The sequence below is a fragment of the Ailuropoda melanoleuca genome, chromosome 16 (assembly GCF_002007445.2).
Source record: "Ailuropoda melanoleuca isolate Jingjing chromosome 16, ASM200744v2, whole genome shotgun sequence".
Taxonomy (NCBI): Eukaryota; Metazoa; Chordata; class Mammalia; order Carnivora; family Ursidae; genus Ailuropoda; species Ailuropoda melanoleuca.
This window is the reverse complement of record NC_048233.1, coordinates 86,430,632-86,447,925: the sequence shown is the minus strand read 5'-3', so window position 1 is coordinate 86,447,925 and position 17,294 is coordinate 86,430,632. Positions and strand designations below refer to the sequence as shown.

Genomic DNA, 17,294 nt, shown 5'->3' with positions numbered 1-17,294 from the left:
GAGCGGTCCTGGCAGTCGGCCTCGCCGTCGCAGCGCAGGCGCAGGTCCACGCACTGGCCCCGCGCGCAGGGGAACTGGGCGGCCGAGCATACCGGGCAGCCCTCCTCGTCGCTCTGGTCGTCACACTCGGGGAAGCCATCGCAGCGCCAGGCCCCGGGGATGCAGTCGATCTCCCCGGTGGCACACGCGAACTGGTCCGGGGAGCAGGTGGGAGGCTCTGCGGAGAACACGGACACCATCACGCCCCGCCCCGCGGGGCCACGCGCTGCTGGGCCTCCGAGCAGGAGACGGTTCAGCTCCATCGCTGCGCTGTACCCACACGGTACACAGGGCAGGGTGACCTGTCGCTGTCCCGCCTCTAGCCCCAGCGAAAGATGAAGGTGGGGTCATAAATGTTTGCTGAAAGGAGGCACGAATCTTCTTTGTTGCTTTTTTTTTAAACTGTGGGGAAAGGGTGCTGAATGGAAACCGAGCTTTAAGCAGAAGGTGCTGCACCAAGTTGAACAGAAAACGCTCTTCGCTAGAAACTCGGCCCTGACCACAGAGAAGCCAGGACAGACCCGGTGCCTCCTCAGTCTCCATCTCCTCACTCCAGGCACTGGGCTGGGTGTCTGGGGTGCCCACTGGAGCCCTGCCTTTGCGCACCTGGGGTCCCAGGCTGGGCTGCCCATGTAGTGTAGAGTATGTACCCATGCCCACCTGGCCACATCTGAGCAGCCACGGTGTGCACACGCACACACACGACACACGCACAGCCCTTGGGAGACGGAGGGTCAGAAAGCAGGTGCTTGGCATTGGCGCCTGTTCCAGGTCTGGGGCAGCTGGAGCAGTCGGGCTGGGACTCTGCGGGTGACCAGCGCACCCACAGATACAGCGGGGGGTTGGTAGAGGACCTGCTGGGCACCTCGCTGAGGAGCAGGCTAAGGAGAGGCAGGAGAGTGAGGACACCATGGTGGGAGGGTGCAAGGGGGGTAGGAAGGCTGTTGGTGGAGGCAGTCACCTGAAGGTGGGGAACTGGGTGAGCAGGAGACGGGAGACCTGGGGCCACCTCCTCCCAGGTGACCATGGCCAGTCGCTCCACTCCTCATGTCCACCTTCCTCAGTGCAGGCCAAGTCCCAGCCAGGACTCAGTTGGGAGCAGGGTGGGGCTGAGTGGGAGTTGGACAGGTCTGGGGTTGAACCGAGACTCCCCTCGGCAACTTTGCACAACCAGACGAACTCCCCAACCTCCCAGAGCCTCCGTTCCCTCATCCCTAACACAGAAGCAGCCACACTACGTCCCACGCTCCTCAGAGGATAGCAAGGTAAGCGTGGGTGTGCGTGGCCGTGCCTGGCTCGGGAAGGGCTCAAACAGCTTTAGTGGTGCGCCACTGAGAATGCTGAAGCACGTGACTGCACCTTCCGCCGTCTGGCTCCTGCCACTTTGTGAGGTACGAGGGCCTACGTCACCCCTAAGAACCCGTCCCAGCTCTTATGCTTCTGTGCTCTCCCCAGAGAAGTAGCCAGGCATCCACAAGTCTGAAGGGCCCAAGGCGGGGGTGGGGAAGGGACAGAGGGGGCACGTCGTTCAGGTAGAGGCCCAGGGCTGGGGTCCAAGGGAGAACTGAGCGCTCTGTGCAGTCCCCTCTTTGCCAGGGCAGCCTAGACATCTGTGGGAGTCAGTGCCACTCAGGCCACAAAACCATGTGAGCCCTGGGGCTGGAACTTGGAAGAAAGCCATGAATAAGTTCAGAAGGGTCAAGGTGGCCCCCACCAGGGACAGCCACAAAATGTCCCCTCGGCTTTAGGCAAAGCCCTCTGGGGTTTGCAGTGTAAGGCAGGGCCGTAGAAAGCTCCAGAAGGACAGGCCCTATGGTCCTACCCCGAGCTCCAGGGGCAAGGCGAGCCGAGAACAGGCATCCACGTACTGACGGGCACGTGCTGAGCATCTGCTGTGCGCAGGACGCAGTGTGGGTGCCGTAAGGGGCGAGGATAGGCAGAAAAGGGACAGGATTAAAACCAGCCTCTGAGGTCACAGAGAAGGGGAGATGTGAGGATCCAATGTCACCTGGGGGCCACTGGGGGCAGCATAGAGGAAGCCCTGGGATTTGGGCTTCCTCACAGCGATGATACTATCACTTTTTATTAGGACTGCCCAGTGTCCCACAACTAATAGCAGCTGGCAGTTCTGTGTGCCACATGTCAGATCATGCAAAAGTGCTCGTTACATAATACCACAGCAACTCCGAGGTAGGTGCTCTCGACCTCTCCATTCCACGGAAGAGGAAGTGGAGGCTCAGAGAGGGCAAGTGACCAGCCCGGGGTCGCTCAGCTGGGAGGTGGTAGAGCTAGGATCTGAACCAGGTCTGTCTGACCCCAAAGCTTACATTCTTGACCACTCCCCACTCAGCTTTAGGGGAAGAAGAGGATCAAGGATGGAAGGACAGAGAGAAGACAAAATTACAAAGAGAAACAGACAAGCCCACTATTGGAGAATTCAACACCCCCGCCAGTAACTGAGAGCTCACGGGCAGTCAGGAGGGACACAGACGGTCTGAACAACACCATCATCAACTGGATCTAACTGATGTCCACAGAACACTTCCCCCAACAGGAGATGACACGTCTTTCTCAAGCTGACACGGAACAGTCACCAAGAAAGGCCACAGGCTGGGTCATAATACACACCTGAACAAAGCCAAGAGGCTAGAAATCATACAGTGCTCTCCGACCACAGTGAAACTGAACTAGAAATCAAGGGCTCCTGGGTGGCTCAGTTGGTTAAACAACCAGCTCTTGATTTGGGCTCAGGGTCCTGGGATCCAGCCCCACGTCAGGCTCCGTGCTCAGCAGGGATTCTCTCTCTCCCTCTGCCCCTCCCTCTACTTGCACTCTCTCTCTCTCTCTCAAATAAAAATAAATAAATCTTTAAACTAGAAATCAGTCACAGAGAGATAGCTGGGAAATCCCCAACTATTTTGATATTAAAACAACACACTTCTAAGTAACTCAGGAGCCAAAGAAGGTCTTAGGAGAAACGTTAAAACAATTTAAGCTAATGGAAGAAAATAGAACTTATCAAAATTTGTAGGATGCAGCAAAAGCAGTATTTTGAGGGCCATTCACAGCCCCGAATGCATACACTGGAAAAGGAGGGCAGATGAAGAGAGTTGGCCCTGGAGGCTGGATGCCACCATGACTGTGATTTTAAAAGGAGGCTGGGCAGAGACCTGGCCGACGGGGGGCCCAGCATCCCAGGAGAAAGTGCCGAGGTCCCACCTACCACCACAGGTCAGCAGGTTCTGCAGGAGCACGAGGTGGACCGGGCATGAGCACCGTGGTGTCCCGTCACCCTTGGCAATGCAGATGTGAGAGCAGCCGCCGTTGTCCCGGGCACACGGGTGGGCCGCTGTGGAGACAAAAAGAGGGAGGGGGTCAGGCTCTGCCTCTCACCTCAGGGCTGCAGCCCAGGGGGTGCTGGAAACAAGGGCCAGGCGAGAACTCAGAAGAATGGGGTGCTTCCGTGGGCCAGGCCCCTACTCATCGTCCCACTTAATTCCCAGGGCAGCCTACAGAGTGTACTTCCTCTGCCGTGCATTTTACGGACAGGAACACGGAGGCCGAAAGCACTCACATCACCCCCTGGCCCGTCTGCACCAGCTCCCGCTGCGCCCACAACCACCGCTCTGCACTGCCTGTCTCTCATGGTGCAGTGGGTTGGGTGATGGTCCCCACACATCCACGTCCTCATGCCTGGAATCTGTGAATGTGACTTTATTTGGAAAAAGGGTCTGCACAGATGTAATCAAGTTAGGGATCCGGAGAGGAGATCATCCTGGATTTTCTGGGTGGGCCCTAAATCCAACAACAGGTGTCCTTCTAAAAGACCACAGGGGAGGTCCAGACGCAGACACAGACACAGACAAAGGGGAGGAGTCTGTGTGGTGACAAAGGCAGAGCCTGGAGGCCTGTGGTCGCAAGGAGCACCTGCCACCACCACAAACGGAAGGGGCAGTGAGCCGTCCAAACCCACAGCCTCCAGAAGGGGTGCAGCCCGCTGCCACCTTGATCTCGGACGTCTGGCCTCCAGCCTGCAGGAGAAGACACTTGCGCTGCGTTGAGTCACCCGGTCTGTGGCGATCTGTTACGGCCACCACAGGAAGCTAAGACGCGCGGGGCTAAATAGCAGGACAGCGAATCCCCAGGGAGTTTGCAGTTTTCAGTTCAATGAACTGAATTAACCAACACCTGACCCACAGGAAGAAGGCTGGGAGCGTGGGGGCCTCCGTCAGGTGAGAGGAAATGAGAGAAAGCATGACCCGCAGCCCCAGCCCCGCAGAAAACCCAGTGCCCTGCTTCAACCTCGGGGATTAAGTGCTTAGAGTGACAGAAGCCATGGTTTGGAGAGGGGTTGGCACACTTTTTCTATAAACAAGAAAGTAAATAGTTTTGGCTTGACGGGCTAGACCATCTGTCACGAGTCTGCCAACTGACATACAAAGGCGGCCATGCGTGGCTCATAAACCAATGGGCGTGGCTGTGTGCCAATAAAGCTTTATTTACAAAATCAGGTGATGCCCAGATGGGGCCCAGGGGCCATGGAGCGCCAGCCGTGGTTTAGAGCTGAGCTGTAGAATTTCGTGAGTAACCAGGTTGGGTGCCCCATGTCCCAGACCAACACAGGAGAGTTCACTCAGGGATCTCCCACCCTCACCCAAAACCAGAGGCCTCTCCACGTCACTCTAGACATTGGGCATTAGCACTCACAGGGACGCCCCAGTCTCCAACCTCATCCCTGTTTGTTAAACATTTCCTGGTTCTCCCACCCCCTCAGGTCCAAGGAGCTGCTGGTCGGCAGGCTGGGCTTTGTGCCAACACCAGCAGGACTGGATGTTTGCGGGCTCAAAGTTCACCATTCTGACCACGGGCCAGCAGTTCTCAAGGCTGTGACACCCAGGAATCCATGGCTTCACTGAGAATGGTACAAGGGTCCAGGGAAACTCAGGCACCATGACCCACATCCATCAGGCACCTGACCGATCTGGAAGCCACTTACCCAGCAGCCTCACTTATCCAGGACCCGGCCAAGAACCCACAAGGCCAGAAACCAGCCACTCAGCAGTCAACACAGAAGTGACCGATTCATCAGAGGGGACGCCCCCAGCTCAAGAGAGAAGCTTATCCACTGAGAACATGACACTTGAGCCAAGCGGGAGCCAAGAATTAGCAGGAGTCACTCAGAGCAGGACAGGAAAGGCGATCAGAGACAGGGACTCTGGGGAGGGGACACACACGGCCAGGGAGGGTGAGGGGCCCCCGTGAGGCAGGCAGGTGGGGCACCCGCAGGGCCTCGAATATGGGCAGCTTGGAGGTAGCTGGACAGGACAGGGCAGTGATGGCCCTGCTCACCGCTCTGTCCCAGCAGCAAGCACCCAGCTGGCAGCCGGGGTCTATTTACCGAACAGAGTGGGCAGATAGACACACATAGACAGACACACACACACACACACACTCCTATATCCATCTCTAGCCATATACGGAGGAACAAGAGTTCCCAAGGGTAGGGGTCCCTCCTTCCCCGCCGTTGGGCGCAGCCTAGACTGTTGTAAGTAGAATCCAAATCACAGTCCCCAGCCTGATCCCCCGCACAGTGGATGCAACGAACCGTCGCGCCCGTGCTTTTGTTACCGTGCGCGGCAAAGGGGTTTTGCAGATGGCAGCGAGGCTACTCATGAGTTGAGCGGGAGTTAATCAAAAGGGCTACTAATTCCAAGGTACGTGAATCTAATCACTAATCACGGGAGCCCCGAAAAGCAGAGCAGCTTGTCCAGCTGGTGGTAGAGGGGGAGGTCAGACGCGGCTCCACTGCTGAGACGGAGGGGCAGCGAGGCCCGTCGGCCAACAGCCCGTCCGTCCCGCAGCCCTCACCCTGGCCAGCCCCCTACTCACTCCGAGGGGTCGGTTCGGGGCTCTGCACAGATGCCCACCCTCCCGTCGGGCACTTGCCCACAACCCCCCCTGCCACGTACAGAACTCCTCTAGGCTGACATCCTCCACGGCGTGGATGCCCGTCAGGTGGGCGACTCGGCCCTGGACTCGTGTCCGCTTGTCCCCGGTGGTCTTCTCCACACGCTCGATCATCTGCTGCTGCCGGTCAATCCAGTAGAGGTGCTTGCCCAGCACGGTCAGGCCCACGGGCTGCACGATGTTGGCATCCTCCAGGGTCAGGCGGTTGGCCCCTGCAAGTGGGACAAGTGCCCCCCGAGGGGCTGCTGACCCCCCCAGCTCAGCCCATGCTCAGCTCAGAACAGAGGGCTGCCAGGGACCCCGGGGGGTTGTACGCTCTGGCCAGGCCTGGGAGCTAGAGCAGCCTCCCCGGAAGCGGGCCGATCTGCAACCAGCCCTCAGACAGCCCTGCTCCCATCTGGGCTGCCTCCCCCTGGGCCAGCCCCTCCCCCCGCACCCCACGCATGGAAGAAAAGCCCCTCGGGGCAGCTACAAGCGTGGGGGTGCTAGAGGCAGCGGGGTCAGACTCCTGCCCCAGCCCGCGCTGTGGGTCCCTGGGCAGGTCACCCACCCTCTCTGAGACTCCTCTTCTGCCATACCACATGGGGATCATTCAGGACCTTTGTCTGGAACATTTAGCAGGGACTGTACGCGGTGGACACAAAGCCCCAGCACAAGGCCCACCCAAAACAGACCCCTGACAAACATGGCAGCTGGTGCCAGCGTTACTGATGACCAGGGAGGCCGGCTGGCCCGGGGAAGGTCAGACCTGTGGGTCGCTGGGGGACTCGACCCCTGGGGCGCCCCGAATCACATACCTGACAGGTCACAGCTTTCGATGCGCTTCAGGTCTGCGTCCACCCAGAAGAGCTTGCCCAGCCTGTTGTCCACCACGAGGGCCACGGGCCGGATGAGGCCGGTGGTGAAGAGGACCTCACGCTCGGTGCCGTCCAGGGCGGCTCGCTCGATCTTGGCCGCACGGTCCTGCATGTTGGTGAAGTACAGGTACCTGCGGGAGGGGGGCAGGTGAAGGACGGGTGTCACGACCTGCCGTCTCCACGGCCACACAGAGTAGTCCCGGACCCGGCAGGGTAGTCCCGGACCCGGCAGGGCTGGCCCCCACGGCTATATGGGGTTGAATAGTGTCTCCCCCGAGAATTCGTATCTACCCAGAGCTCAGAATGTGATCTTAATTGGAAACTGAGTCTTTGTAGATACCATTAAGAATCAAGGTAAGGCCATCTGGTCCACACCTAGAGCCCCCCGGAAGCTGGAAGAGAGACAAGGAAGGGTCCCCGCAGAGCCGCCCAAGGGGGCACAGTCCTGCTGACACTTGACTTTAGACTTCTGGCCCCTGGAATCGTGAAAGGACAATCCTCTGTTCTTTTAACTGCCCGGCTGGTAATCATTTGTTGTGACAGCCTCGAGGACTGACATGCACGCTGGCTAAGAAGTCCCTGCCTCCGTGGAGGCCGGCCTCAAGGGGGACTCATCAGGTTGCTAAGAGCCACCTAAAATAACTAGGCTTGTGCTCCCTGAGCCCTTGTGTGCCACAGGGACTGACACCACCATCATCCTCCGATCCCTGAGCTTGCATCACGTGCCCAAGGTCACAAGGGCAGTAAGTGATGGGGTCAGGTTCCAACCTTGGGTCTGCCTGGTCCAGGACCTGTGTTCCCACGAGCTGTCCCCAGGAATGCGTTCCCTCAAGCGGTGCCTCCCCATGTCTGAGCCCCACCTGGTGGCAGCCCTGTAGGTACCTGAAAGTGGCCTGTCGTGCGCCTGCCGCCCGTCCCCAAACCTTCACATGACTAGCTTTATTTCCGAGCTTTATGTCATGTGGCTCTCGGCCTCCCTCTTGACCTCGTTATTCCGTTTGGGACCCTCCCAGTCTGCCTACATCTTCATGGAAGAAGGAAGCTCCCAGGAGTTGAGGCTGTGCCAGAAGAAGTAGTGAGCTCCCTGTGATGGGACGTATGCAAGTGAATAAACAGCCATCAGCTGGGATGCTCTGGAAGGGATTTTTGCATTGGGTTCAGATTTGATAGGGATGGTACAAAACCTATGAACTAAGACTTCTATCCTTCCTGTGTCTCCCCGCTGGGGTGCAGAGCCCCGCACTGCGGTGCCCGCCCACCCCTCGGCCTCGCACCCTCGCTCGGCGTTGACGACGATGGCCCGCGGCTTGTCGCGGTCCCCACGGAGCACCACACCCATGGCGTCTCCGTTCAGCCGGTGGACGTTGATGGTGTTGGTAGCCTCACACGTCCAGAACAGCGTCCGGCTATAGATGTCGATGCTGAGATCGTGGGGCTGCCTGTCCGGGTTTTGGCTCTGGCTTGGAGAGGTCAAAACGAAGGGCTGTAAAAAGGAAGAGACGAGCCTTGGCTACAGACATCACGGGAGGGCAGAGGCCTCGGTGCCTGAGTCCAGACGGCAAGTCGAGACTCCAGCCCTGTCTGGGGCCCCTCCCCGTCGGATCAGCGCGCACCACACGCCTGCTTGAGAGGGAATCTGACCAGGCAGCAGCTCCTGGCAGGGCTCTCGGCCGTGAGCTCGGATCTCCAGCCCACCCACCCACACGTTCGCAGCAGGCTGTCAGCTCCCACGCCCTCCGGTGCTGTTCCTGCCCCACAGAAGGGCCGCCTGTGGCTCCACAGGCAGCCCAGGACCACAGCCTCCTTCTCGAGACATCTTTTCTCTCCTTGCCTATTGTCTTGGACTCAGGCTTTTGGAAGTAGACCTTCAAACCTTGTTATTTTTACATTTAGGGTACCGGGACAATAGGTGTATAGAACAGAAGTGCACCCCTCGCAGCCATCTTCCCCGAGGGAGAGGCCAGGGGTGCGGGCCCGGCTCGGGGTAGGGGGGGTGACACACACTGCATCTCCAGAGCGAGAGGCCAAATGCCCCTCTCGCCAGGGGTACTGTCCACACCCTGGGTCTCTGCCCTGGGAGTCTCCCCGGAGAACTCCGCCTGACTCTCAGCCATCCGCGGCACCTCGGGGTTGAGCCCTGACTCTCGGAGCTACCGGCACAGGATACCTTGTTTCACGAAATGCTGCAGGAGGAGGGGGGAGCCCCATGTCACCCTCATCTCCCTTACCAGCCAGAAGCCTGACTCCCTGGTGGATCTGGGCCCCTTGGGTTACCCGCGAAAGACTCTGTTTAGATTCTCAGGCGATACGACCCGGGGCAAAGTGGGCTTCACAGAGCTGCTCCCTGTGGTTTGGATGAAAAGCCCCTTCCTCTGAGAAGGGTGTCATTGGGACGATGATCTGCTAAGAGGTCACTGCAAACTTCACCGATCTCCAGTGAGCAGTCAAAACAAAGTCTCCTGGTGCAAGAAGGGGCTTGCGGCCAGAAAGAAGCCCCTTCACCAGGCCTAGCCTCTCAAACCCAGATGGAAAGGGCCACCACCCCCCCACACACACGAACAGCAGCTTCTGGTCCTGTCCCACTGGGCAGCCAGAAGTGTGTGACTCACGTCTGAACACAAAGCACTGATTTAAAGGGCCGTGTGTCTCTGCAGGTTAACAACATCCACTTCCCCAAGAGCTGGGGGCTCTGGGAGCCAAGCGTCAGCTCCGACTGGGCACATTCTTTTCCCAAAAGCCATAGACTCTGGCCAAAGACCACAGTGCAGAGCAAGTGCCCGGCTGGGAGTGAAGCAAGATTCCAGCCGGCCCTCGTAGCAATCAGGCTCCCGGGGAGGGCGGGTCTGCGAGGGCCGGGCATGCAACCAGTCTTTGGGACACCGGTCATCGGAACAACCAGCTGTGAAATGCACGCGGCATGAGGCGACACACTGCCCACACCTCTCCTCAAGCAGATGGACTGTAACGACCGGCCAGTTATAAAACCCAAACTCCAACTTTAATGTCAGTAACAATACTTATGCAAATGCAGAATTCCTTAATAGAACCCTATTCGACACCACAATCAACACCCCTCCCTCCTCACCAGTACCAAGCAGCCCCTAGCCACGTGGGAGTGTCCACAGCACGTAGTCATGACAGCCCGAAGACCCAGGGTCCATCAGTGGATGGACCCAGAAGCAAACTGTGGTCCGTCCACACCGTGGAGTATTTTCTGCCTTAAGAGGAAGGACATTCTGACACCTGCCATGATACGGATGAAACTTGAGGACGTTATGCTGAGTGGGAGAGGCCAGACACAAAGAGATGAATACTGCAGGGTCCCACTTACATGAAGTGCTTAGAAAAATCAAATTCATAGAGACAGAAAGTAGAAGGGTGGTGGCCGAGGGCTGGGGGAGGGGGGAAGGGAGCGAGTGTTTAGTGGGGACAGACTTCCAGTGTGGGAAGATGAAGATGACAGAGCTCTGGAGATGGTCGGTGGTGACAGCGGTGTGACGATGTGAGTGTACTTAGCACCACTGAGCTGTATACTTGAAAATGGTTAAAACGGCAGATTTTATGTTATGTATATTTTTTTAAAGCTTTTTTAAAAATTTTACTTATGGGGCGCCTGGGTGGCACAGCGGTTAAGCGTCTGCCTTCGGCTCAGGGCGTGATCCCAGCGTTCTGGGATTGAGCCCCACATCAGGCTCCTCCGCTGGGAGCCTGCTTCTTCCTCTCCCACTCCCCCTTGCTTGTGTTCTCTCTCTCGCTGGCTGTCTCTATCTCTGTCGAATAAATAAATAAAATCTTTAAAAAAATTTTTTTTACTTATTTGCCAGAGAGAGGGAGAGCGCACAAGCAGGGGGAGCAGCAGAGGGAGAAGCAGGCTCCCGCTAAGCAAGAAACCGGATGCGGGACTCGCTCCCAGGACCCTGAGCCGAAGGCAGACACTCAACCGACAGCCACCCAGGCATCCCAACGTTATGTTTACTATAATAAAAAAAAGTTTACTGGAAAAACAGTTTAGTCAAGTAGATGATAATTTAAAACAGCATCCCTAGGCCGGGGGGAGGGCGCACCTGGGTGGCTCAGTCGGTTAAACGTCTGCCTTTGGCTCAGGTCATGATCCCAGGGTCCTGGGATTGAGTCCCATGTCGGGCTCCCTGCTCAGCAGAGAGCCTGCTTCTCCCTCTCCCTCCACGTGTGCACTCGCTCTCTCTCTCTCTAATAAATAAAATCTTTAGAAATAAATATATAAAATGAAACCTCATCTTTGGGGGTAAGATGTCCCTCTAATGAAGGATCAAAGCCACCAGAGGGTGGAGCTTAGCTAGACTCACAGGGAGAGAAACAGATGTTTCCCAAATTAAGTAGAAACCCAGAAGGTGTCCCTAAAGGACTTTTCCTTCAAAGTTTCTCCCTGCTTTTGCAGGACACCAGGAAAGAACACCTCTTGATGAGACGTTAAGGCAATTTGCGCCCAGTACCTTCCTCGGCAGGGAAGCCACGAGCCATCAATTCACACTTCCCATCCTCCAAAGCACTGCATGTGACTGTCACCTGCGTGGGAAGGGATGAAAGGAACGCATTCCCACCATTCCACCAGGCTCTGCCCCCCCCCCCCCCCCCCCNAGACACCGCAGCTGTCCAGACTCAGCTGGGACTTTTATCACCAACCAAGAACACAGACCGCAGGGGACGGCTTGTCAACGCTGTGCTGTCTCTGGAGCTCTGTCGGAACCAAGGCCCAAGCCGGACAAACAGCGCTGGCACCCAGGTCAGGGTGGAGAACAGCCAAGGGAACTTGGCAGACACAAAAATCACCTAGAAGTCTCCACTGGCACATTTCTCTGCGTCGTCTTGTAACAGCACCAAGCTTCCACCATGATGATGTAAGGTCCTACCCTGACCACACCACAGAGAAAGGGAGCACTGGGTTCTGTACCTTCTGTAAAAGGGGTCCTCGGAAACTGGCAGGATGAGCCAGCCATGTCGGTGAATGCCACACTAACGGGACGCTGGCCACAGCCACATGGAGACCCCGAGTGGGCCCCAAGGCTGCCGTGACAATGTCCTATGTGGAACAGGCCACCGAAACCTAACACGAAAGCAGTCAGTTCTGCTACAAGAAGCATTTTGGGAAAACTCGTGCTTGTTCTGGGCAGCGATTCACCGGGGTCAGTCTGAGCCTAACACGGATTTTGCATTTGCCAACGCACAATTCCATCCGTGAGAAACGCTAGGGGAACGCGAGGACGGCCCACAGCACCCCGCGAACCACGTGGGAACCCCTCCAGCGCCCTCCGCCTCCCGTGTGCCACGAGCCACACCTGCGCACGTGCGCGTGTAACTCCCTGCCCCACCTCAGACAGGCCACCTCCCGCCAGTTCACACAAACCCATAGCTGCAGCCCTCCGGCCCCACACCTCGGCCAGCTTCAGGTCTCTTCAAGGTCGTTAGTTTTGTCTTGAATCATTTACATATGCGGAAAGGTGCACCTGTATCTATGAGGTCCCTATGTTTTCTTCACGTGTCCCTGACCGTGAGTCCTGAGCGCTGTGCGCCTCGCGCCCTTGTCCCACAGCCCCGCGGTTTTACTGTGATTCAGCACGGTGTGGTGGGGTTTAGGAATGTATGTGTTGCATTATAGCAAAACTGACTCTACAAGTCCAATGAACTAAGAATAAATCCAGAATAACCAACACCAACTAGCCTGGCACAAAACCACTGTGGAAAGAAAAAAAAAATCCCATTTCTACATATAATCACAATCTAAGGGTTTCACGCTGCTCAGGATTATACCCTGGGATGGCGTAATTAGAGCCCAGGTCGTGGTTGACGCAAGCCGTGCTCTGTTGGCACTCCCCTGCTAAGCAAAAGGGGGTGGCAGTCTGGAAACGGGTGAGCTCCTCGCGGGAGTGTCCCCGTGTCCCCCAACAGGTACACTTGCCTGGGTCCCGTCGTCCTTGGCCCGCTTAATGTTTTGGCGCCCATCCACCCAGTAGATGAACTTGTCCAGTGGGTCATAGTCGATGGCCTTGACGTTCCTCAGCCCGTGCAGTGGCAGGATGAGGTCTGGGCTGTGCTGGTCGTCGGGGATCATGCGGCTGATGGCACATTTCTGGCTGAACAGCAAGAAGGCGGTGGGCGCTAGAATGGGGCAGAGAGACGAGGGGGCTGTGCATCAGCGTCCGAAGCCCAAGACGGGGTCGGCCGGGAGGGACGGCGTTCCACCTTCTCGTGAGAGGCCGATGTGCATATGTACCTACTCGGAGTACTGGGGAAAACTCTGGAAGGACATAAAGCTCCTTCCTGAGGGTGGGCAGGGCGGATTCTACTCTCCACGTTCTATGTGCCTCTGCTGTTTCAGTATTTCGTAAGCGTGTGAACTATTTTTAAATCAATAGCATTTTTAAATTATCAAGACTTAAGACAGAAGAAGGATGATGCTAGTAAATAAACCAAACTCCGTCCCATAAAGCACTTACTGCTTGGATAACTATCATTTGCCGTATGCCTACGTGCACTCGCGTGACCTGCTGAAACTGAATGAAGTGAACTTGACACGCGTGGGGGGAGGGCTTTATGGGGGTGTCAGCGAGCCAAACTGCCTACGTGCAGAAACTGCACTGCTGAGAATGTGTCGGAGGCAAGAGATAGAGCCACTGTCTGAGAATTACAGTTGGGTGGTTTGAAACGAAGTCATGGCCCCGGGTCTGCCAGCCGCAAGAGCAGAGACTCAAGTTACAAGCATCCCCAGAGGTGGGTTACCGCATCTCTGCTGTGACCCTTCAAGGTGATGGCCCCCAGGGGACCACAGGACCAAAGGGAGCACAAGAGTAGGGAGACCCAGGCTGCGTAGAGGACCTGTTGCTTCATCAAGACACAAGTACACGGGGCAAGCTCTCAGCTGAGACATTCCACAGAAGGATCCTTGGATATAAAATCCAGTCACTGGGGAGAGCCCTCACTCACAGAGCCAGGCCTGGGCTCCAGGTCACATGCAGCTTTATGCAGTGTACAGCCTACTCAACCACTCATGAACAGCAAGGTACCTCCAGACAAGAGCCTCCTTTCTGCCCCAGCCCTGGGGCCAGCCTGATCTAATGGGGGGGGGGGCACCGCGAGACACTCACGGCTGCAGTTGCGGCTGGGGGGGGCTAGGGGGGAGGGGGGGGGANTAGGGTGTAGTGGGAGGCACAGCCACAGCGGTGGCCGCCAGGGATGGCGAGGCACAGCTGCCCACACTGCCCGTTGTTGTGCATGCAATCATTGAGGCCATCCTGGCGGGAGGAGTGGAACACCAGGATGTCCATCACGAAGTCCAGATGGCCCTGGATGAGGGTGCGGTTCCGGCCGCTGGTCTTGTCGGCCCTCTCGATGCTGTGCAGGTTCCAGTCGGTCCAGTAGATGTAATCGCTGTACTGCGTCAGGCCGAAGGGGTGTGGGAGGTCGTCGGCAATCACGACGCGCTCCTGACCTGCATGGACACGCACGGGCACCGCGTCAGTGACACACGGCCGGGCCGACTGTTTCAGAGCTGCCTGGCAGCCTGTGCAAAGTCAAAGTGTTCCACCACTTTGGGAGAGAAGCAGGGTCGACTGCAGCTGGGGGCCGCCTGCCCTGTGAGCAGGCAAGTCCCCTCCTGTACCACAAGAGAAACACACGTGCTGTCCACTCCAATTACAGACCATAATGTGCACAGAGCCACAAGCCGGAAACAACCCAGACGTCCATCCGTAGTAGAGTGGACAGGGACACCTGGGTGGCTCCGTCGGTGAAGGTCTGCCTTCGGCTCAGGTCATGATCCTGGAGTCCTGGGATCAAGTCCCGTGTTGGGCTCTGTGCTCAGCAAGGGGTCTGCTTGAGAGTCTCTCTCCCCCGCCTCTTCCCAAGCTCAAGTGTGTGCATTCTCTCTCTCAAATAAATAAATCTTTTTTTAAAAAAATTTAAAAAAATGGGGCGCCTGGGTGGCTCAGTCGTTAAGCGTCTGCCTTCAGCTCAGGGCGTGATCCCGGGGTCCTGGGATTGAGCCCCACATCAGGCTCCCTGCTCTGCTGGGAGCCTGCTTCTTCCTCTCCCACTCCCCCTGCTTGAGTTCCTTCTCTCACTGGCTGTCTGTCAAATAAACAAATAAAATATTAAAAAAACAAACAAACAAATAAATAAATAAAAATTTAAAATTAAAAAAATCAATTAAAAGGGGGACCCAGCTGGCTTAGTCGGTGGAGCATGCAACCACTGAATGGTCGTGAGTTTGAGCCCCACACTGGGGGTAGTGATTATTTAAAATCTTAAAAAAAAAAGAAAAATCAATGAAAAATTTTGAGACTAGAAAAAAATACGCCAACATGTCACTAGTGATTATCGTGGGGTGGTGAAAATTATGAATAATTACTTTTTCCTCCTGTGTTTCTGTGTCTTCAAAAATGTCGGACATTGATTATTTTACCGCCAGAAACAAGGCAGTTATTACATAAAGATGTTCCCCAACGGCCTCCATCAAACACACACGCACGCGCCCCCAGCCCCGCACCGGGAGCGGACCCCCCAACAATCAGCCTCGGTGAGTATCGCTTTCAGCCCAACCGCCTCACGCAGTTCTGCCCACGGCAGCTGCCCACGGCACGGAAGGTGCCGTCAGCATCAGGGAACCGAGGCAGGGTAGGTTAAGGCCCGGGGCTGAGGTCACGCAGGAAGAGGCAGGGCCAGAACCGCACCCCCACAGTGAGGCCCCCGTGCGTCACTGTCTGTCGCATTAAACAGAAAGCTCGCTAGAGCAGAGTGACAGCCAGGCCCACGGCACGTGGCCACCCTCTGTCTGCAGGGCCGTGCAAGCATCCGGGGCTCGCGCTGATTTCCACCCCAGTGCGTCTTCCCTCCAGGGCAGTCAGTGAGCTTAATTATTTCAGGCAGCCTCTCGTAATTTACTGTGGGGTGGCATGGCTCTTGAAGACACGTTCAAACCTTCCTGTTGGCCTCAGAAACCTGGGCAGGCAGCGTGCAGGGCAGGTGTGGCCCGGCCCAAGCAGAAACCAGGACACCGGGGTTCCAGCTCTGGCTCTGCTCACACAGTACCTGGGACAAGCCATTCAGCCAGCCTATGCCTCTGTTCTCTTACCTGTAAAATGGGCACAGCCACACCCATCACAGGGGGGGCAGCAGCGGCGATCAAAAAATCAAATTCTCTCCATCACATGGGGCAGCCCTATCACCGGGTTCCCAAGAGAGCTAGCACGGCCACTCCCTTCCACAGTAGAGAGTCGAGATTTGCGCGTCCTGCGCCACTGGTGGGAGATGTGGAATGAGGTATTTTTCTTTTTTTTTAACCTAATCCCAGGACGTTGGGTGCGGCCTATGACTGGATTAGAGAATAATGCCCAGCACACAGTAGGTGCCCCAGTCAGATGGAGATGAACTGTGTTAGCCCTGGAGTCTGGGCAGCGCTCTGTGACCTTAGGGAAATCCTATGACCTCCCTGGGCCACAGTTTCCCCATCAGTGAAAACCTACGCCATATTAGAGGCCCAGTGCAGGGCTTAGCTGGGCCCTGGCTCTTCTTAGCTGTGCAGGAAATAGCTGTCTCCGGGGCCTCTGTTGACGTGCCTATGGCAAGGGCACCAGAGTGGAAAGTGACAACTCCCAGGAAACAAACTGGATAAGCAGCCAGGGCTGTGTCCACACTTCCTGTGGGGCTTCAGGGCTCACAGGCCAGAGGGGACGGTGCAGTGGGGGCTGGAAGGTAGCCGGCGCCCCAGCCCAGCGATGCCCCCGCCCAGCAGGACCCCGCCCAGCAGGACCCCGCCTGGCCCTCACCCAGCATGTCAGATGACTCGATCATGTTGGTGTCCAGGTCGGTCCAGTAGAGACGCTGGTCCACATAGTCGATGGTGAGGTCATTGGCCCGACCCACCTTGTCCACCAGCGTCATGCAGTTGGTCCCGTCCATGAAAGCCCGCACGATCCTGGGTTTGCCACCCCACTCGGTCCAGTAGATGTAGCTGGAAGACACAGGGAGGGCAGGGCGGGCTCAGGGGCATCCGCTCTCACTGCAGGGCAGGGGGACACGATCACCACCGTCCTCAGCATGGCCCAGTGTACCCTGGAGAAAGCCGCATCGATGACGTCCCTCCAGGAAGAGGGAACGGGGTGACACCCTGGGAGGCCCCCACGACCCTAACACCCCTCCAGGTGCTGTCACCGTGCTGCCTCCTGAATTCCCACAGCAGCTCACCCGCAGGGTAAGTGCGAACATATCCGTTTACAGACCCAGACCGGGGACACAGACGGGATGACCTTGTACTAGAACTCCAGGTGGCATACTTTCGTCAGAGGCAAGTCCCAATTAAGCCGGACAGTATGCCAGGGTGACAGGGGAAGGCAGGATGAATGTGGGCGAATCAGGACATACGTTCCCCTTACTCAAAAGGGGCAGAAGATAAGAATC

General features: G+C 56.9%; 1 protein-coding gene across 1 annotated transcript in view; it reads right to left on the bottom strand.

The window, feature by feature from the left end:
- Nucleotides 1-17,294, bottom strand: part of LRP5 (LDL receptor related protein 5) — a 67,624-nt gene that overhangs the window by 10,669 nt on the left and 39,661 nt on the right. Inside the window, 9 exon segments of the mRNA XM_034646608.1 lie at nt 1-217; nt 3,263-3,388; nt 6,009-6,218; nt 6,804-6,994; nt 8,138-8,346; nt 12,799-12,998; nt 13,985-14,024; nt 14,027-14,328; nt 16,664-16,848. The exon segment at nt 1-217 is cut by the window's left edge and continues 17 nt beyond it. Coding sequence (XP_034502499.1) covers nt 1-217; nt 3,263-3,388; nt 6,009-6,218; nt 6,804-6,994; nt 8,138-8,346; nt 12,799-12,998; nt 13,985-14,024; nt 14,027-14,328; nt 16,664-16,848 — 1,680 coding nt within the window.